This window comes from Lissotriton vulgaris, chromosome 12 (genome assembly GCF_964263255.1).
Source record: "Lissotriton vulgaris chromosome 12, aLisVul1.2, whole genome shotgun sequence".
Taxonomy (NCBI): Eukaryota; Metazoa; Chordata; class Amphibia; order Caudata; family Salamandridae; genus Lissotriton; species Lissotriton vulgaris.
In genome coordinates, this window is record NC_141700.1 from 529,504,113 (window position 1) to 529,526,715 (window position 22,603).

Here is a 22,603-nt window from a genome sequence, read left to right on the forward strand (position 1 = left end):
AGGTCGCGGGCGGTCCCGTTTTCCACGGGTGTGGCGGGCGGACAAAGTCCGCCCACCATCCTAATGTGCCCCTTTATGACTAGTCATGCTTATTTTATCTAGTTATTGTTCACAAAATTGATGGAGTAAAGGAATAACTATATACAGTGACACATCGATTTAGCTATGATTAGGATAAGAATGCTTTCCACCCACATGCATCTGGTTATCACTGTAAATGTATACCTCTGCACCTGAATATTTATTTGCATTCTATCTACAATCAAAGGAACTAAAACTCAAAACTGTGAGCTATCAGTCAACCGCTCGCAATTGAGTCTGACTATGCATACAGAACACACAAAACTGACATAATAAAATGCACACCATATTTTTGTAAATTTAATTGGCAAAATGTTTTTTTTTTTTACAGCAATGTACAGGCAAAATATTCAACACTATCTACATGTAGGTGGCTTCTTTATTGAAAGATGCCTGTCTCAAAAAGTGATATCCGCATGATCACGTCGGCAATGCCCAAATCGGTTGGGAGGAGTAATGTGATTTCTGAAACGTAATCTCCAGAGCCACCAGGTCCTCAAAGAACTCTTGAACTCATGGGCATAATTTGAGTGAAATGTCAAAATCTGCACTTTTCCTATGCCCTCTTAGGGTCTTGGTAGGGGGATGTAACGTGCATGATAATGGCTGCTTATTTCTATAAGCATATTTCATTATTTAGGTAGTTTAACACCTTTAACATAAGACATTTTCCACAAAATTGAAATGATTACTTTCAAAATGTAATTGTATGTATAGAAGGCCTGAGTAAGCAACAGTAATAATCAAGTTTGTAATATCTCTCAGTTTCACTGTCCTACCCCACTAAGGATAGCCATGGCGGTGCTCCAACAGAGAGAGAGGAGAGAGAAAGAGAGAAGGCTAGAAAGTGTGTGTGTGTGTGTGTGTGTGTGTGTGCATGTGTGTGTGCGTGCATGCATGCGTGGGCATGTATAACCCACACTGTGGGGACCCGCTAGTTTCAAATAGGGTGGGTAACCGTGTCCTAACCAGACAAATAATATCTTTGTGCAAACTGGTGCGCTGTGAGGACCCATCCCCTCAGTGTGTTTAGGTACTTTCAAGCGAGTGTATCAAAAAAAAAAAAAGAGCAGTTAGATTTGCCCCTGCCTGCTTTATAAACCTAACCTACTATCAAATCACATGTGAAGTTAGAATAGTAATTGCACACATCATTACGGTCCATTGCCGGTTCTCATTATAAAAGGTGTGTAAGTGCCACAACAGGCATCATATCATCACTTACAAGACCAAAATACTTTAAATAATGAAATTGATAAGTGACTGGTCTATACAAACCTGTATGGCAACTATGGCCTTGTCAGAAAAATACATCCTAAATTGAACAGACAGTGGTGATGGTAGTGGGTGGGGTTGGAAGCTACAGAAAATAGATTGGGCACACAGAGGAAAAGGACCAGGGTGACTAAGTGCTCAAGGTTTTTGTTTTCCATTTCTAATTTGTGATTTCAGATACATTCTGGCATTCTGTAACCATATAGTGATGTATTTACGGTTATTTTCTCACATAAACCTCCCTTCTAAGTGCTAACGATGTGGCACAATTTCTCTTCTCAAAATAAATGACCTATAATCATATGACACCTCAGGTAACTCTCAATTTGCGGGTGAATATGAGAATCACAGAGAGGAACCCATAGATAAAGATCACATCACCTTGAGTCAATGTTACTGAAATCAAAGTCCATGGGATTGTTGTCTTTCTGATCCCGCGGACCACTGACAGCACCTTGGTATCAGTGTAACTTGGTAAAGTGCAAAATCAGCGAGTGATCGCTTGCTAATCCTACTGGTGATCGAATAGTAGCGGATGAACTAAAGATTGTACATTTGGCAAATGCTGTACCCTCATAATGCTTTAGCACGGAAAGTTTATCAAAGCACAACGTCCAGAATCCGACCGATCAGGCAACCAGAAAGTCATTTCCATTGAGCAACCTTTTGTGATGCTTCTGTCCGGGAAAAGAAAAGTCTGTGACTTGAAATCATTGTCCTATACACTAAACACAGTCTTCCATCTAAAAAATCACAGTGCGGGGAAAGTATTGCAAAATCTTTCCCAATCAGTATAAAGAAAGACTAAGTATTCAGTTAAATTCAGTTTCTGGCACTTTGAAACCTCACTGAAAGAAAGTCTTCTTTCCTCACCATTTTAAAATGTTTATTTCACATCTTTGTTGTTTCATGGTTTCAACAAGGAAGTTCCTCCTGTTCAGAATTTGCTCTAGAACGTCTTCCATGACTGCGCGTCCAAACTCTCCAGAGATGGAATAGTGCGTTGGCCTGATTGAGGGATATCTCTTCTTGCGCTGTCACAGCGGTGGATCAGCAAAGGAGAATGAATGGCCCACCTGCACTCCGACGCCTTCAGACGCCACCAGGAGCAGGGTGTTATTCACGCCAAAGGTGCCACCTTGCTCTGCAGCTGCTAGGGGTCTCCTCTATTCCACAGGAGGGAGGTCCTTCTGCTGGGATATACCAGTCCTGCCCCTTCAACCGCGCAAAAAACACCCTGTGTGCCATTGTTGGTCTCACCGGTCCAGCCGTCTGGTACGAGGAGATGGCGGATAATGCCGCACTGGAGGGACATCATAGTGGCAGGGAATGTGGCTGTTCTTCGGAGAGTCATAGTGGTTGGAAGGAAGGTTGGGAGCGGGACTGCAGGTGACCCCGTCCGCTCCACGACAACTGTCTGCTGATTAAAAAAGAAAGCAGGAAGTTAGACAACAATGGCAGTAAGTTCCTTCAAGGTGGCAACATCAACATTTTTCTAAAATCCTAATGCTCTTGTCAATACAAGGAATAACGCCAGGCTGTCTACAATTAAATTTGCCCCTCAGCCCTTCAATCTGTCTGTCTTTTTTGTTCTCCTTCTAATCGTGGTTATTTTACAGACATTCAGTGGTTTCACAGCGAGGATGCAATCAAGCAGTGCAACACTTTAGCATTAAGCTGGACAGTTTATGTGACGTTATATTTTGTGTACATCCCTTGCCATATAACAGTAGAGCTTTGCTTTCCAAAGTGCAGTGACCGCTTATAACCTGTTGAGTTCTGTCAGTCCATTGCATCTATTGGTTATAAAAAGGAAAAGATGTTGCTTGAACGCCAAATGTATAGGGGGCATATTACCAAGCAATAGCGATAATTATCGCTATTGCTTGGTTAGAGACAAAAATTTACCGCTGAGCTGCGGCGATTTTTATCGCAAATAAACCTTGGTATTACCAAGGTTATCGCAAATGCGATAAAAATTGGCCGCAATGCATGAATATCGCTGAAAAGTCAGCGATATTCATGCATTACTGAGCTAATGCTCTTAGCCATGTTATCCACCTCCCATTGAATAACATGGCTAAGAACTGCTCAGGGCAGGTGTTAGCTTTTGGAGATATTCGCGCTTAGCGCAAATATCTCCAAAAGTTGGTAATAGGAGATAGCGATGTTAGCAACTGTTTCCAGTCGCTAACATCTTGGCACGCCCACTTTGCATGTCATTAGTGATAAATATCACTGACATGCAAAGCGGGGCCCAAGATGGTCGCTATCTCCTACTAGCTGTCGCTAACTAGTGTTATCGACAGCTAGGTAATAGGGAGATAATTTTATCTCCGCTTTCTTGGCTTTTAAAGCCAAAAAAGCGGAGATAAACCCCCTTGGTAATATGCCCCTAGGTTATTATTATTTCATGTATCGATTTATTTTACTGCACTGTTCTGGATTTTGGCCACGCAACGGTCCCAACTCCAGGAGCCCACTCTTGCTCCCAACTATACTTGCGTGGTTTTAGATTGGTAAAGCCATTTGGAGCACAGCGATGTTCCAACAAAGACATCCAAAAAGAAGAGACAATGAGTGTGATGCTTGTTGGCAAAATATATCTCTTTCCAGAAGCAGGGGTCAAGTGTCTGTGGTGTAGAAAGAATCATTGTATTATCTTTACAGGCAGCCAACAAACCAGAGTTTCTCCAACCCTTAGCCAACGTAAATCCCAACCATGATCAGAATGGTCAAGTGCTTGATAGGTGTGCGTTCTCAAGCCATGCCTCGTCCACCTACTCACCACCGTGCATGGGGTTTACTACTGCATAATGCTACACAGCCATGGTTGAAACTTTTAAGAGCAGTAAAGCCATTTCCACCTGGTGAGTATACGTTCATGGGTGACTTTCATTCAAAAACAGAGCTAAAATGAAGCGTAAGCCATCATTTTATGGTGCTAAATTGTTTTGTTACTCATACCCAGATGCCCAGTCTAGGAAGTACAAGTACCAATCAGATAGATTATTTGGACTGACGTTTGCTGACACATAGTACATCCTTGGCTCTGGTTTCAAGGAGTGCACATCATGTCCATTGTCATTCTCAAAGGTTAGCATCACACATACTACATCGGAACATGGTCAACTGATGTCCCATTCACACTGAGGTGCCTGGATGGTTTTGTAAAGGTATCTTGTGTCAGCAGATCAAGGACAAAAGTTAAAACAAAGAGTGAACAGTGGCCATGTTCAGTCAATCAGGCCCAGGCATTGTGCCTGGTGTTGACTTCAGGTACCAGGTAAAGAAGGACACCTTTCTGATCTTCATGGATAGCAATCTTCTGCTAAAAGTGTAAATGTGATGCATCTGCTGTCACTTGCATCATAGAGATATTATTGACCTGCATGCCCACTCTTGCTTCATTCTAAAGGACACGTGACAATAAAGTTCAGCCTCCCACCTCTGGTCTTTTCCCCAGATTTAGGCAGCGTGCAATACAAAACTTCCCTTAGCTGATGGATCATGTCTTGCACTTCACATCATGTGGGTGGTACTTTTCCTCAGAGTGGTCTTTAGGCATTTATCTCTAAATGCACCGCTTAGCTAAGTTGCTCTCCAGGAGCTATTCACATGAAGCCCTCTTCCTTTAACTGGCGTCAGAGCGAGGAATTTGGCATTTATATGTGTTTGAGTATTGGCCACAAGGTGTTGTCATACATACAACAAACATATACACTTGTGTAGCTGCAGAGTGCTATTAACCTGTAAGCAGAGAGAGGTTTGTGAGATGTCTAGAAAGGTTTTGATTGGTGTTATCCATATGTATAGTGAAGCATTTTGTTTGGGTAACCGTAGGACACTTTGTTGTCCACCTGTATTGCAAAGATCCATTTTATGGGCTTAGTGTAGAGGGGTGATGGGCTGGGGTTTTAGACAGGCAATGGATAAGCAATGTGGGTCTGCAAATGCTTGTGAGTGGGTTGGGGGGCTTGTCCCTTGTCTGAAGGAAGGATATGTGCAAGGATTGTGGGATAGAAGATGATACGCAGAGCCAAGGTGAGGGGTGGCTGTTCAGTGCTTGAAGAACTTTAAGAGTTCTGGATGTAAATGTGTGCACTATTGTTGAGGAGGGGATGCACATGAGGAACAGTAATGTGCTCAGGAAGCAACAGGAGTATTTAAGAGGAGGGGAGGAGTGAGCCAGAGGTGAGATTTCCTCAGCCCATGGTAGTCCCAGCCTAGCTCACTCACAGTACCCAGCACAGCTCATCAAGATTCTCTGAATCATTGATTTCCCAATGGCACAACTCTGACCTTAATGAATTTTAAAAAAGTCTTAAATATCTGACAATAATAAACATCATGTATAACTTCTCTGTGAAGTGGGTCCTGTGCACGGACAGATACTCTTTTCCTCATTCACGCACTCTCACTTGCCCACTGGGCCTGAGCTCCCTGTGATACCTTCTTCTTTATGTTCTGTTGATCTCTTCCTGTGATGGTCCAAGATTCCAATCTCCGCGTAGGACATCTCTCGCCTCACTGGTGACTTCATCTCCATGTAGCTTCCCTCCGACGTCTTACCCATCAACACTGGAAGATCCTTGATAGTGGCATAGGGGTTCTCACTGTTCAGAGAAGATTCACTGGTGCTGAGGGCTATGTCATTAACGTATTCTAGAAAACAACAGCAATAATTAAACATTGAGGTTAAAAGAGTGCCCAGTGTTGACAATTCACTTTTTTGGAAATGATTGTTCAGTTTGGACTGGCAGCAACTTTAAATAGTTCTCCAGGTCCTCATCTAAGATCACATCGATGAAAACTCTCCTGGCTCAGTATTATTGAGTATAGGTAATAAAGACAGCCAACACTTTTTGCTCCTGATCTGAATGCCTAATGAGCTTTCTGAAGGTGAACATAGGTACTTCCCTCAGGGTGCAGTGAGGAACCTCACATTTGCCACTGCAGAATAGAAGTGAATGTAATACTGTACCCAATGAATCAAGCAATCAGAACTATTATTCTAGCCAGTGGCTAGGAGCAAAACATGTGATTCTACCTTGATTACCTGTACTCACCAATACTGAGGGCCTTACTCTGCATATGGCGATCCATGGACTGCTGTTCTCGTGTGGCTGGCCACCATCCCGTCAGCCAAACCACCGTATTACGATGGTGACAGTGGGACCACCACAAGACCTTCGCCTCTGCCTGGATCCAGGATCCCACAGCGGTGGCGGTGTGGAAAGGGACTGTATATGCTGGTGGTGGAAATGCTCAGTCGTGAGTCCCTTGCTCACTTGGCCACTGGATTCAAGATCGCCTGGCTGATGAGGGTTATGAATCCGAAACCGGTCCCAGGATGCTTGTTTCCGGTCCAGGGAAGAGATGGCTTGGCAGTTCGGGCTGGACTGTTCCCATGAGGCACAGGGTCAGACTGATTTGCATATGGCCATGTCTGAACTGGGGTGGCTGAGTGAGCTAAAGAATGGTGATGGATTAAACCCAGATCAATTGACTGGGGGTGAGTGTTTGATTTGCTCAAACGCTCCGTCCATCATCCCCTTTTGTATCGGTGGTGGAAATGCCGGCACCTTCGAGGATATTGCGAGCTGCATTTACACTGCCAATTTCATGGCAGGGACCCCGCCATGAAAAGAGTGGCAGAAATGCTGGTAAGGGGGTTTTAACATGGCCCCTGGGCGATTCTGCCCATGGGGGTGCATGCGGGGGTGGGGCAAATGTTGTGCCCCCTTAGAATAGCACCGACGTTCGTGCACAGTGGCAGGCATGACATGGTGCATTCCACACTGTGCATGAACGTGCTGGAGGTGCTGTAACAGTGGCTTTTTGCTGTTAAGGCTCTCCGATGAGCCTCACATACCCACCGCCATAACGTCGCCGCAGCACCGCCCGCCCTGGATTTAACTTGTAATCTGACTGACAGGTTCACCATGGGCTTGGCCGTCTTCCTGGGACTGCTGCAGTGGCAGTCCCAGAGGAAGACCACCAAACTCATAAGGCCCTGAGTCAACACTGTTTTAGCTGATGTAATCTTTGAAGAGCAAAATAAGAATACATTGATTACATTCATTTGAATTACTATCTCATAAGCAGTGTATGGCCCCGATAACTCCACAATCCAACAGACTGAATAATTTTGAAAAGGATGGAAATACTGATTGTATGTCTTTTTATTTGTATGTCTATCCAGGGACACATATGCTGTCCTTGGGTTTGGCTGTGTTCTAAACCATATTTTGCTGTTATTAATATGTGATTATTTTCTAACATTTGGTGTCTATAGTGTACCTGTTGTAACTCATCTCCATCAGTAGTAGAGCCATTTTTTGAACAATATGGCATGCGACGTCGATCGCTGCATGTGGCAGCATCACACCCAGTAGGTCCCCTTGTGTACTTCTAACCCTCAAACTCTGTAATATGCATGGGTATGAACCATACCGCAGTGAATGATGAGCAATGTAGGTCAAAAGCAGTTTGTTCGGACTGGGTCCATGGAGCACCAATATGTCACTGAGAGTGCTCAGAGTTCAAAGACTTCAGTTTGGCTACCTTTTTATTGGACAATGAAAATCGGCTCCGACTGATTCCGTTTCAGATTCCGGGGATGTGATGGAGTTAGCAACATTACCTTCTGAAGAAGGAGCTTCTAGGTATCTGAAAGCTATTTAATTCTTTGACTATTGCATTACGTTACAATAGTCGAACAAGCATTTGCAATGCAATATGTCTCGCAGTTACACAAGTTTAAGCTATTGGCATTGTAAAGGACAGTGCCTTTTATTTATGTTTTAAAAACGAAACACAAGAAAAAGGCATTATTATTTGCAATGTCAATAGCTCAAACGCGTAAATGCGAGACCTGTTGTATTGCACGTGGTTGTTTTTATTGTGACACTTGGGTCATGTTTGCCACATTTCCGTAAGCTTATGAGATTTTTTGGTAGACGCAACCAAATGTATTTAAAATCAAATCGGTAAAGAGATCCCCTCTTACGTCATAGTTCGGCCGAAAGTCTTACCAGACACACCTTAAATTCCTCACACGTGTCCCATCACTAGTCCCTTTCGTCAGAAAACATTAAGGGAGCCCCAGCATTTAGTCTGGATTATCCATCCCCCACAATACTAAACCCCTGAATAAAAACAAATAAACGCATCTGTGCTTTGAACGATTAGGTGAATAACAAATCTTCAGAGAAATGGTGAGGCCGCGTGGAAAGGACCTGCGCCAATGCGCTTTTGTCATCATTAAGTGCTTTTATGAGGCTCCTTGGATTAGAAATGGCTCCACGCTGCTAATTATATGGCAAGAAGGATACTCGGCGTGCACTTACGCGATCCCAGGTTTTGAATATTAGACTTGGCACTATGCTTTTTAAAAAGAAAAAAACACATTATGACTCCTCCTCTTATATGGATCGAAAGAAGAACATTGTGCTATAAACTCGTGACCTGCTCTGAACTTTCAAAATGAGAGTATTAGGAAATGCATTGCGTGTTCTCTCTTCAGTAAGGGGTTAGACTCTGGTTAATGTGAATAGGGAAGTGTTGTAAATAGACTGCGCTCTCCACATATGAGCAACATGTGAAGGAGATCAGGGGGCGTTTTCTTCTTGAAAAGTACATGTGGAGAGCATCATTAGTGTATTGATTTTGGAAACATCCGCATCGAGCCACTCAAAAGACAAGAATTGTTCTAACGTCAGCACATGTCACGCGGTGCCTGCGGCTGCAGGTTTCGTGGGCCCTCCACACACAGCATTGTTGTTGTTGTAGTCACAAACCCTCAGCCTGCTGAGACTCGGAGACCCACACCTCTAACAGGAAATGGGCAACTTGAACAGACTGACAGCAAAGACGTGACTAAAGTCCCAGAACTAGCTGAGGCAGATGCATGGGCCTCATGGCACTATACTGGGGTCCTGACTCGGCCCGAGTCTTACATTTACTTTGAACGAATCCAAAGGTCCAGTGAAGTATCCGTGTTTATTCTGAAATTCTGCCATGGATCTTGCCATCTTGGAGCTGCGTTGGACACCCCTGGCTCGAGTGCACCAAAGGGGCTCCGAGCAAGGGGGGGTGGGGGGCTAGGAAGGGCCTCTCCTGCTTTGGGTAGAAGTCTGCCTGCCCCAGGCGCTCTGCCCTGGCTGCACCCGCGGGCAGAGGGGCGAAAGGAATGCCAACAAGAAGAGAAAATCGTGGAGGGGGGTAATGAGCAAGAACAAAGGGATTGTAGCGATCATAAACAGGAGATGGGGTGGGGCGAAGAGGAGGCGTTAAGGGTTGTACGGGTACCTAAGGTGGAGGGATTGTAAGAAAGGCGAGGAATGGGTAATACAGAGTGGAGGAGATGACATAAAAAAGGGGGAAGGCAAAGAAAACTAACAGAGGGGAAGAGAAAGGGAAGCAAGAGAAGAAAAGAGAGCACGTAGAACGAATGAGGGAGGCTGAGTGCAAGGGAAGGTGGAAGGTGGAAAGGGAGAAATGGGAAACACAGAAGGGGTTAAAAGAAGAAAGGAGCATACTATAGATGCAAGTAAAGGAGAGAAATAGAAAATAAGACAGGAAGCTGGGAGAAAAGGAAAAGGAGTAGTAGTGGTCGATGGATAATTGGGGAAGGTGGCGGCTCTCGGTAGCAAGAGAGGAGGATGGATAGTTGAGAGCGGAAGTGAGGCATAAGAGAGCAGCAACGGGAAGTGAGGCGCGCAGCCAGGACACTAGTTCAAGGGACAGGGCAAAGGCAGCCGTAAAGAGCCACACACACACACGCTACGGATGCTCGGTGACACATATGCATACCGACAGGAGTACACAGTCTTTCATACACATCTGTAACGCCGACAGGATTTAAAACAAGCGGATTCTGAGCGTTGAGCGTATTTAAGTGAGCACACAAGCAGAACCCCTGCACTGCATCAATCTCTGGAGGAGAGGCTGATGTCACTTAAGTCCTGGAGAGCTGCAGTCAATCCCGGCGCAGCCTTCTGATGACGCGGCGGGAATGGCTGAAACTTTGAGCCAACCACAGCACGGCATGGAGGTGACGTAGGTGGAGCAGGCAACGGCGTCCCGAGGTTCCCGGGCTGCTGGCGGTGCTTCTAATGGCAATGTTGATGGACTCTGACACGGCGGTGAAGTTGGGGGGTAAGTTCACACACCATAAGAACCTCGGGCCAGGAGCGGTGATGTTATCACGTACAGCGCTTTCCCTGCAGCGCTTCCCAGTTCTATATACGCAGACTCCACCCTCCCTCCGCACGCGCGTGCGTGTGTGCATGCATGCATGCATGCATGCATGCGTGTGTGTGTGTGTGCCTGCCTGTGTGTGTGTGTGCCTGCCTGCCTGTGTGTGTGTGTGCCTGCCTGTCTGCGTGTGTGTGCCTGTGTGCCTGCCTGCGTGTGTGTGTGTTTGCGGGGAATCTGAGGCAGGGGATGGGCACGGCGCCGGCCTGGGCGTGCGCGCCCACGAGGTGCAATCGGCGCGCGTGCCCGAACCCTGTCTCAGATTCCCAGGAGACTGACAACAATAGTTGTCGAGCTAGACGCATGCTTCGCATGCGCACTCTAGCTCGACCTAATTAGACGCATGCTTTGCATGCGCACTCTAGCTCGACCTAAAAAGGGTTATCTAAACATGGATTGATATGATTTTTAAACTCAACTAATGCCTTATTTAACTTTGCTTCAAAGGAAATGAAAACTACAATGTGGTCCACAAGGTGCTTCTGCCCACAACACAAGCAACAGCACGGAAAAACCAGCAAATTGTGAAAGGATTGTGAGATCTTAGACAATGTATGCATAGAATTAGCATTAGCAGGGGATATCTCCCATTCACTCCAGTGGTACAATCATGGACATTGATTCATCAGAATACTGGGAAACTGGAAGTGACATCACACACTCTTTGACCACAATGACAGGCTTGGCACTTCCATCGTCAATATCCTCCTATTGGCTGTTGAGTGCTATGAAAAGGTAATGTAGGGGGATATTAAAAAAGTAGGCGCAGCAATTGTAACCCTGTTTGCTTTCTATTCCCGCTTCTGCCGCTTGACCTCTGAGGGCAGTGATAGCAAGACCAGGGTGGTGGGTAATTAGCATACATGGGCACAATTCAAAAGGTTCTATAGAAACAGTGATCCATTCTAAATGGATTTTTGGGACAGGGAAAATCTTTGTGATTAATTTTTGAATCTTCAGGTAGGATATTTGATGTGACTGTATATTTTGCGTTTCAGTGTGCACCAATCAGTTATGAAATACTAGTTTTACCCTTATTGTAATATTTTCCTGTACTGTTGCTGTAGCTATAACGCCTGTCCACCCTGGGTCCTCCTGTAACAAAAAAAAAAACAGAAACAGGTAAGAAACGTTTAGGCCTATTTGATCTTCCTAGGCCAAAGATGAACAAGAAAACATTGGGCTTAATTTCCAACCAGTTAAGTTCATTTTCTGCAGGTTGAAGTGCTCTTACCTCAAGAGAGCGGCAGGTGATGGGGCAGGGAGAAGGAGAAGAGGCACAGGAAGCAGGAATGGAAGCAAGGTGGACAGTGTCAGCCAGGCGTGGTGGCGAAAGGCAGTGGGACCAAAAGAAACTGTGCATGGGATAGGGAAGAGTCAAAGGACAGTGGGCTGTGGTGGTGCAAGAAGAGGGTGATGACCAGAAGGAGATGCGTGGCAGGACAAAGGGTAGAGTGCAGAGAGGTCGGTCTGGCATAGGTGAAGGTATGACACAGAAGGGACGTACTATAGAAGGCTAGATGAGTAACACTGCAGTGTAAGACATGAAACTAATAATTAAGGCATTCATCAAAATTGAGGTGGAGTTAAGTTAATAAATGGTGCAACATTTAAGGAAATGTGAACATTTCATTTTAGATGCGAGTCTCTACAGTTTAAAAAAAAATGTTGCTACTTAGTTCTCCCTATGAGGCTGCTTCCTAGCATTTTCAATGATTCTTCTAATACAGTAATGAGGGAAATTCAGGAAACAAAACACATAACATCTAGTGTGCACCAGCAAAGATCGAGCTGGATCAGTTCAAACCGATGAAAGTCATGTCATTTTGTTCTATGGGCTAGTTCTAAGGTTTTAGGTTCAGGACTTTTTGAAAAAAATTCTAAACGACACACCATATGCACCAGAAACACTGTCAACCAAAAGCAAATCCAGTCCAAAACACCAAAATGTACACTGAAAAATAAATATTTCTCAGCCTCAGTGGATCATTTTGGCAGAGTTAATTCTAATGAGCTCTGACTGCAGTCGCCACGCCTGAAATTGACGGTAAACTTGGAAGTAAGTCACGTGATGCTTGCCTAGATCTTTGTGGTTCAGTGGTGCTCCCTGGTGTTTCCAGTCTGCTGGCAGCGTGGCATTACAGTCTAGTCCGTAGGCGCCCATCCGCTCCCTTTCCACATTCTTCATATTAGAGAAAAGCTGATTCTGCAAAATAAATTATGCATCATTAACTCCAATACCTATATCCATCCTTACTAGAAGGCATGATTATTCGCAGTAGAATAAGCACTGATTAATAGAACATAGGCAATACATTATTATGCACACTTGAATTGAGGTATTATACTAAAAGAGGGCATGGAAGGCAAGAGTGTAAGAGAAAAAGTGGTATACTGGAAGATATGCCTCAAAATGATATCTGGGAACTAAGCAATAGGTTAGAAGAGGATGTGAGGGATTAGAATCTGGGTAGTGAAGTATTATACTGGCGGGACCAGGAGAGTTTAGAGAGTGGAGAACCAATTACTATTGTAGACCGGGTATGGGAGACCAGAGTCTGGTGATTTAAAAATGATATTAAAAGGGACTGGTGAGATGATACTTGTTTTGATTAGGGTTCCTTTAATGCATTTATTTAGAATACTCTTAAACCAAAGATCTCATGGAACTTGGAATTTCATCTGGTTTAGAATCTACAGAGGGAATTTATGTTGGGTGTTTGATCTGGCATGTTGCCTAGCAACTGTAAGGACCTAAATTAAAGATGTTACTTTCACCAGTTGGAACATTTCCTTTAGGCACAGCAAGAACCTCTGTAAACAAATATTGTACCAGGAGAATTGGAAAAGACTTTAAACTCAGGAGCACAGTATCATGCTGAATGGATGGACATCAAGTATTATGCTAGAATGAATGTGAGAAACAAGACTGTGAGAAATGAAGTAATATACTCGCATGGACGTGCCAGACAAGAATCTGGGGACTTGTGTGCTATACTGATGAAGGCCCTCAATGATACTTTAGGTAAAAGTCTTGCTCGCCCAGAACATATTACACCACATCCGTACTGGCATAATTCATTAGTGCCCCAATTTAGTAGCTGTTCAGTGTCCTATATAAACCATTTGTCCAGCTATTATTATTTTACGTTTCTAACAAAATGTTGACTTCACTGATTGTAGCCTCTCCTAAACCATCAAAGGTAATCAGATATTATACTTGACGGATTGTGTGGATTATACACAGGCAAGTCAAATATTTATTTTGTCACAAGAGATATGAAGCTACACAATCTAGAAAAAACATATCTTGCCCAGTATGTATTTGTGCTAGAGGAACTATACCTTAGAATTTATGAACTTTACAGACTAGAAAACACAGCAGGAGCAAGACTATTAGGATTCATGTGATGATCATACTAAAAACTACATTGGGAACAGAGATCTTACAACTCAAGTATTACCAATGGCAGAGGAATATATCATACATTATTCTAAGAAGCACAGTATTGCACTTACAATATAAAAGGAACACAGTGGAACATCCAAGGTAATGCTGCTTAAAAGAGAATAAAATCTGAGAAGTAACTCATTGACAGCTCCTCCTCAACTACCTTAAGCACACTTTACTTTGATTTTCTCATATTCCTTTAGCGAACTATCAAGAACGACAATAAGCTGTGCTGTAAGTAATTTACTTTCTCGGCGAAGTTAAATACATAAATATGTATTAAGGCTTCTTAGACAAAAATATGACTTACATTAATGAGAACTATTATTTTCACATCATATATCTGTGAAAGAAATTGAGTATCATTGACATGGATGTTATCAATGACAACTACCTACATTTCTGGGTTACTAATGTGTTTTATTACAGAATATGACAAAAAAGTCCCATTTTCCAATTCCCGAATAAGGCCATTTAGACATAGCTGGCTGAAACATGTGGATGATTTTCTGTCAAAGATATTTTTGTATATTCACCTATTCTAACATTACTTAAATACATTAGATTACACATGAGCTATGTTTAGGCTTCATTTCCTTAGAGAAAATGTCATTCCATAGCTCTCAGTTTGTGTTGACTGATTTCACTGGACAACATTTGAATGTAATGCTACACTCTGTGCTCACTGAATTATATCACCTGGAAAAATATTGCATGACCATTCTTAATAATTGAAATTCCATTTGGGAAGGTGAAGAACAACTATTCAAATTTCCCTTTTATTGCTTTTGCTAAAGCTTTTCATAGTGTTTTGAAGGGATTATTTAGAGTTTGGCAAACAGTATGCTTTGCAACAAAGGCAGTGGATACCTTGTCTGCTAAAACTGTGGTTCCCTACAATATATAGAATCAGGGAATCCAACATGTTTCTGCCAATGGAGCCTCCGCAAGTTCCACAAACAGAAAGTTAAAGTGACAGCCCGATTGACATTGGGCTGTCTGTCACTGGACATGAGACAATCTGCCCTATTGAGGACAGACGATGTGTCAATTTTCTTCCTTTTTGGGTCTGCCAGGAAAAGCCTAGTGGTCTCAAAGAAAATACGATTTATGACGCCCATTCACTCCGAAAATTCAAGTGTGTCAAGATTATTAACTTTGGTAGGTTGTTTTTGTTGAACAAAAAGATTTGCAGGGCTGGTTCATTGAACATGAAACCTCCACAGAAAAGCTTCCATGCCTTAAGAGGAACCATCTCGGTTGTAGCTTCTCTGACGGTGCAGAGCTATCTGCCTATGAGGCAGAAAACTCTAAACATGACGCCTGTAATCTGCCGAGGCAGCTAATTTACATCCATCTTCAGAACTAGCAGGACAGAGTACACCTTGCCAAACTGTAAATAAGTCCTTAGGTCTCTTAGTAGCTGTCCTATCAGTGCTTAATTTGTAAAATAGTAAGTGCCAGGGTTCTGACCAGGGGACACCTGCAGCTTGCTCCACCCATTGCCCCTGTCATCGCTGCCAAAACTACGAACCATCTCTCTTGGCTGCAAGTGCGGCAGTTCAGGGTATACCAGGTCCCCAAAGATAAAGGAATGGCTGCGGAGGCAGGTATTAGTAATTTTTAATGTGAATTGCATTCATAAACACCCGTTGTTATGCTCATCTCTAAATTAGATGAGCACCGCCACCATGTGGCAAACTGTCATACGTGCAGGGTTGACAATTAAGGGCTGGTGCCGAGCACCTGAGACCAATTAAGTTGAATCCACGGGCTCAAATTAAGCACCGTGTTTTTTGGCTTTTGAATTGAGTGCTATAACAAAATATTTTTGTTGCATTTATGAAAGTGTTTGTACCTGTTTGGCTTCATTTAATTCTTTGGACAGTGGACATTTTGGGAAACTGTATGTCCTGGTAGCAGTTGAAGCTCAGAGAGGAGCTGCTTACTCTTTTAATGAACAGCTTTGTGCAAAACGATAGATTTGATTTTCTCTCCTGAAATATATTTCTTTAAACAAGTTTCTTTCAATTACTTGATACAACCAAAATATACAGAAAAAATTATATTTAAAATACAGGATTCATCACAGAGCTGCCTAGGAACAAAAAATAGTCTTAAGGCTATCAGTGTTTATTAAACCTTACAAATGCTTTACTGCAATCACTGCATTTTGTTCCATTCAAAAGTATTCACTCTTAAACTATATTTTCTTTGAATTGCTATTATTTTATCCCATGATACCAAAATATAGGACACATTAAAATGTGTGAAATTATTTAAGGTACCTACTTAAACAGATTTTTCAAGATATTGGCACAAATACCAAAGACCACATTTTAGATAGTAACAGACGCTTTCTAGACTTTAAAACCATCTTTCTTCTTCTGTGTTGAGTAGAAGAGTAGACTTAAAATTGAAAAGTCTTACACTGCATATATGTTTCAAGGGATTACTATTACTTTAGGCTAATCGGTTTTGTGTCTATTTTATTAGGTGCAAGTGGTGTTAGGTAACTTTCAAAAATGACCTTTCCACTTCTTTGCATACTGCCCTTCTTCACTCTTTTATACACCCCATTAGTATTTCGTAGAAGGTTTTAACTTCCTACTTTGAAAAAAATCCACTTCAGCATGACTTTGAATCATATACACCTTGGTCTTTATCCCGTTCTTGCTATCTGGATTAAACATTGGGTTGACCGATTCCTTCGTGAGTGATGACGCACAATGATGAAAGCTCATGAGTAGATAATGTTAGCTTTGTATTCAAGTACAATAGCTGAACCACCAGCTTCCTGTCCTCAAAGTAAGCAATAGCCAACAACCGCTCTAGGACAAAATATAGCTGAGAATTCTAAGATGGCACAGTATAATTCTGTACCCTTCCTCTCTAGACTCACTCTCCTCAACAGCGCCATGAAACCGCCTGGTGTACGAGCGCTCAATAAATACTTTTAAATTCAAGTCAAGTCAAGTCAAGTCAAAAAGGCTTTATTTCGACATATAAAATATCTTAAAAAGCATACATACGAGTAAAATTCATTTCAAAGCATTTAAAGATAAAAAACGTATTTAAAAAAACCCCTTGCAAGATCTAAGACTGCAATTTTTACTATTGATATTTAGGGGAAGAATAATTAAATTACCTAAAATAGGCATGGTTTAGAAACAGGCCATATAAATAAAAGCATAATTAAACAATTTATCTAAGTCTTTTTGACCGAATCCGCCATGCCCACCCAAGATACTTCGAGGTGGCGCATGCATAAAAAGTGCGAGTGTCTGAAAGAAGAATCCTTAATGCCACATTACAGTGTCTAGTTCCCAGTGTACGACACATGGGTTTTAGCCATTTTGACCGTGGGACTTTATAGGCAGGACACTCGAATAAAAAATGAGGGACAGATTCATGGCGCTGAGGGCAGAATGGGCACCACGGAGCAGTCTGGTAGGGAATTTTCCAATGACTAGTAAGTTCCATTACGGGGAGAAGACCAATTCTGAATTTAAAATACAGGGATCTTTCCCAAGGAGCTGAGATAATGTCCAAATACAGTTCTCTAATGGGGACATCTTTGGACTCCATAAAATTTCTGGTCGATTTACAAATCGCGGTAGAAGAATTCCTTCTATTTAACACCCAGTTCCAATAAAGCTGTTTTATCGTTGATTTGGGCGGGGCTGTCTGTTGGTACCATGCTTCTTCCAGCCCCAGATTGGTGAGTAATGCTTTGATATCCGTTAGCCACTTTATTTTCGCCCAACCTGTCGATCTTAATATCTCCCGCAGTCCATCCGCATAGCTTGAGAGCTCAGGGACTCTCCAAATGCGGGCCCACAGAAGCAAAGGGCGTAGCTTTGCTTGATCTTCAATCGCCCGACAGCCCATATCCAATTGCAGTGGTAAGATGGGGACAGAAGGGCCGAGGGACATCAAGTTTCTCAGGAAGGTGTTCTCGGCTCGAGTAAGATCTTTCAAATTCGACATTCCCCACAGTTCCGCCCCGTACAGAGCTGCGCTTACTCCTCTGGCCGAGTAAATGTCCAAAACTGCAGCTATAGGTTTAGTTGAGGCTGCTCTCTGCTCTTTCAGCAGGGTCCCGGTTATTCTTTTCAAATTTAGCAGCATTTTGGTCAGATGCTGGTCCCATTTCATGGAATCCACCAGCCGGATACCCAGATAATCGAAGGTCTTGGTCCTGTCCAGTGCAACGGAGCCCAATGTTGGTGGAGGGCCATGTTTTTGCGGGGGATTCAGGATGAGATACTTTGTTTTGTCTGTGTTTATACAGAGTCCTCTTTGTTTACAGAAGCCATCAAAGCCAGAGAGAAGCTGTTGTAGGCCCATTGGCGATTTCGACAGAAGCAAAGTATCGTCCGCAAAAAGCAGGGTAGGAATTAAACGGCCTGCCAGACGAGGTGCATCTGCTGGTATCCTTGACAAGTGGTCCACCACCCCATTGACATAGAGCGAGAAGAGTGTAGGGGCAAGAACGCACCCTTGCCGCACGCCTCTATTCACATCTATTCTTGAGGTCTTTTGACCATTCGGACCCCAGCGAATTTGGGCATAATTGTTTTCGTGGAACTTCATAATCAAGTGGAGCAGATAAGGTGGCAGGCCAAGATCACTAAGAACCTTCCATAAGTTATTTCTGGGGACCAGATCGAAGGCCGTCCGGAGGTCGATGAAGGCAAGATATAAAGTGCCCTTCCCAATCGTGACGACCTTCCAGTGAATCATAAGTAGCCTTAACGACTGTTCGATTGTTCCTGTACCAGTTCGGAACCCTGCCTGGAGATCCGAGAGTATCCTGTTTTTGTCTGCCCACTGCTGTATTCTGGTTAGGAGGACCTTGCCTGCTACTTTTTGCGAACAATCTATCAGGCTAATCGGCCTGTAGTTCGCTGGGTCTTCTCTTGAGCCTTTTTTGTGCAGAGGGACCACTTCGGCGGCCATCCAGGAGGCGGGCAAAGGAGCACCCGCCATGGCAGCGTTCAATACTGATGAAATTAGCATACTCCAATCGCCTAGGTCTGCACGGAGCAGGTCGCCCGGTAGCCCATCGGGACCAGCCGCTTTGCGCGGGACGAGAGATTTTATTGCACCTTCCGCTTCTTTCTTGGTAAACAGACTTTCCTCAAGTCTCTCCTCACTTCGGGAGAACTGTGGTAATGCGAAATTCACCGATTCAGATACAGATGCTGTGTACAATTTCGAAAAATGTGAGTACCATAGGTCCTCGGTTATGTTACAGGTGATGACTGTATCAAGGGGTCTGTTTTTCTTACGTAATAAGTCCCAGAAACCTTTTGCGTTTTTTCCAACACTGGCGATTCGGAGTTCCTGCCAAAATTCATCTTCCCAGTCTCTCCTTGCTGTTTTAAGCTCCGCTTTGTAGCTCTTTCGTTTGGTGGCTATTAGGGTTGCATCTCCACTTTTCACAGCCAATATCAGTGCTCTCTTTCTAGCACGACACTCCTTCGAGTACCAACCAGGTTTGCCCTGCCGCTTATCGCGGTTAGTGTTTCCATTTTTTACTTTAGCCTTAAATAGGTCCCCAATTGACAGCGAGACCTCGCAAAACAGCGCTGTAATCCGATTTGGGCTGACAGGCTCATTTTCTAAAAATGGCGCAGGCTGTAGAAGTAACAGCTCTGATGCATGATAGTTTCTCTTCATCTATTGCCACTTTGTCCCATTTCAGGCGTCTTAAGCAGTTTGATGGAACCACCCCTCCCAAAAGCCCTGTCGCTGGTGTTTCATGGCTCCCACAAACTGGATGAATCTCCCTCCACCAGTATGATAGGGTCAGAGAAAGTGCATTATGGTCACTATCCAAGGAAGGTAGGACTATCATATCCTTCATGTGAGCCCACAAAGAAAAGTTTAAAAGGATATAATCTATCCGGGATGAATGACCAACCCTGTTATAAGTGTGTGCCCCCGCTAAGTCTGAGGGTGTCCTCCCATTGGCTGCTCTCAGGCCGTGCTCCAGTGTGAGGGAATTTAGCTGGATGATTCTGGGGGTCCAACTGTTTATGATTGGAAGATCAAGTGACGGGACACCTCTCCTAGAATCTTCGTCATATAAGTCCAGGGATTCGTCGGGCAACAGGGGCTCGAATCCCTACTGCACTCACCCAAGACTACCTCCAGGTCCGAGAGCGTTGGTGACAAGGCTCTCCCAGAGGCCCCTCGCGTGTAGATGTTAATAATCTCCAGTTTTTCAGCTCTCCTCGGACATGTTACGGTGAGGCGCATCAAGTCTGGAGATTTTTGGGGATGGTGTACCCTCCATCCCAAGGAAATATCTACCCAAACTAAGAGACCTCCATAGGGGCGACCTCTTCCTGTGGCTGGAATATCTGCCGGGACAAAGAAGGAGGCATAGCCCACTCGGTGCCTTGGTTCTACGCACCACGTCTCTTGGAATGCACAAACTGAGTGGGGTTCGATGAGCGCCACCCAGTCCGGGACATCTAGCTTGCTGTTTAAGCCTGCCACATTCCAACTAATGGCTTTCAGGGATGCATGATGCAGGGGCTCAACGCATCCGGCATTCCCACCCTGTGTGCCGGGAGTTTGAGCTCCATCCACTAATTCAGTGTTCTCAGACCCATCGCCTGAGTAAGAGGGCATAATTGGGTTAGGCAGGGACTGGGGCACAAAGACGTTGGACAACGGTACCCCCCCAACTATGCATGGTGTATTGACCCTGGGAGGGGAGGCATTAGTTGCCGCTACATTATCAAGTCACCAGCCCCAACCCTGTGGAGGGGCTGCTTGAGTAGGTGTCCATGCCCTTGCTCTGGGGTCCAAAGTTGGATAATGAGGGAACCATGCTCCTCTGCCCCCATCTTGAAAAAAATTTTTTGGCCCCATAAGAGGAGGGGGGTGATAAAAGTACCCCAGGTCCCTAGTTTGAATGTCGCAGAAATTATAATGCGACTGCTGACTACAGATCATACCTGCTGCTCTGGGGTCGTTGAAATTGATCAACACACAGTCCCCAGTGATATCCTTACGTCTGTTGCCAATCCAACCCACACGTCGGACAAAGGCTATTCTACCATCTATGTGCCCTGGGAGGGGTCTATTAGCTTTGAGCCAGGAGAGCGTCTTGTGTTTGAGGTCAGAGTATGACTCATAAGAACCCTCTTCAAGCTCAGGGACCCCCGTTAAAATTACCACATAGGGCTTACAGCCAGGGGGAAGGCTAGCATTTGGCGTGTGCCTCCTTACCCTGTCTTTAGCCGGAGATTTTGCCGTGGTTTTTGCTGGAGGTTTGGGCACGGCCTGTTTGGCAGGAGTTGGAGGGGATGGGGTTGTATCACCCTTCGTTGAGATCACTGTGTTTCCAGGTACCTTGGTGTTAGACACTATAGGTTTGGGAATTGCGGCAAAATTAACCTTAAGTGCCTTGGGTGCCTGGGTACTAGCTTTGTTCCTTGGTCGGGCCAGACTAGACTCAGGAGTAGGAGTTAGTGGTGAGGGTGCGGATCCGCTGTTGGGATGCTGCAATTGGGGAGCCTTTCCCAAGCCGGGCAACTTTTGGCAAGATGTGAGCTCAGGGTGGGCTATAGTGATAGAGGGGACTAAGGGGACAGCACCACTCCTTAGCCCTCCATTTTCTTCAACCTGAGCCTTGGCGTGAAATTTGACTAGTGATTTTACCGCATAAAAGTTGTCCAGCATTGACTGTTCAAGTGAGGCTAGTTTGCGTGTGAGGCCGTCGATCTTATCTACGAGAGGCATCACCACAGACTTAATTATGCTCTCAACTTGTGGGAAAATGCTGGTATCTATAGGAGCCATTTGACCTGGAGTGCCCTCCAATGAAGAATCTCCGGTGTGGCTCGCGTGTGATTTTGGGTGAGGAACCTGATTTAAACTAGTGCCCCCTCTGGATACAATGTTCCTGCTTACTTTACTGTGGGGCTTTAGAGAGCCTCCCCTGCGGGGGCTAGCGGGACGCTTTCTCTTCTTTTGTAAGACAGGGCCTAAAGCTAGATTCCCTACAGGTGTGGTTTGGGGAACTACTACTCTGGGAGTACTGGCATCGGTATGCACTACAGTGGGTGGGGAATTCATAGCTTCCCTAACTAGCACAGGAGAGCTAGGGTCTTCATGGGTTTCAGGATTGCAATCCAGAGTTTGCCCCCCCGGCGATGGGTTAGTATGGACGGAGGAATTGGATTGTGTCGGGTCAAGTACAATGCTTGGTGCGGTGGTAGTTACCCTTTCTAAACTAGCCCTAATCCGACTCACTCTCTCGTCAATTGTTGGGGAATCAGTTATCACCAATGGAGTTAGAGAAATATGTCCAGGGCTAGCAGCTAAGGCAATGGCGCCCAGAGATGAGCGTTTGTTGGACATGCTCGTAGAATCCCGGGATAACCTTCGTTCTGCCAGGATAATCTCCTTTTCGACTATGGAAACTGCTCGAGTTATAAATTGGTCCATAGTGCCTAATACCACGTCTCCTGCAGATTTCTTTGTTTTACAGGATCGAGTACCTGAAGCCATTGT

At 44.3% G+C, this 22,603-nt stretch overlaps 1 protein-coding gene across 1 annotated transcript in view; it reads right to left on the reverse strand.

Annotated features, from left to right (window-relative positions):
* Nucleotides 1–356: 356 nt before the first annotated feature.
* The window catches only part of PEAR1 (platelet endothelial aggregation receptor 1), a 404,365-nt gene continuing 382,118 nt past the window's right edge, over nucleotides 357–22,603 (reverse strand). The window contains exons 22-25 of the mRNA XM_086945319.1: nucleotides 12,697–12,823; nucleotides 11,650–11,712; nucleotides 5,809–6,021; nucleotides 357–2,776 (exon numbers count right to left, since the gene is read on the reverse strand). Coding sequence (XP_086801445.1) covers nucleotides 2,613–2,776; nucleotides 5,809–6,021; nucleotides 11,650–11,712; nucleotides 12,697–12,823 — 567 coding nt within the window. The 3' untranslated portion in view covers nucleotides 357–2,612. The remainder of the gene's footprint in view (nucleotides 2,777–5,808; nucleotides 6,022–11,649; nucleotides 11,713–12,696; nucleotides 12,824–22,603) is intronic.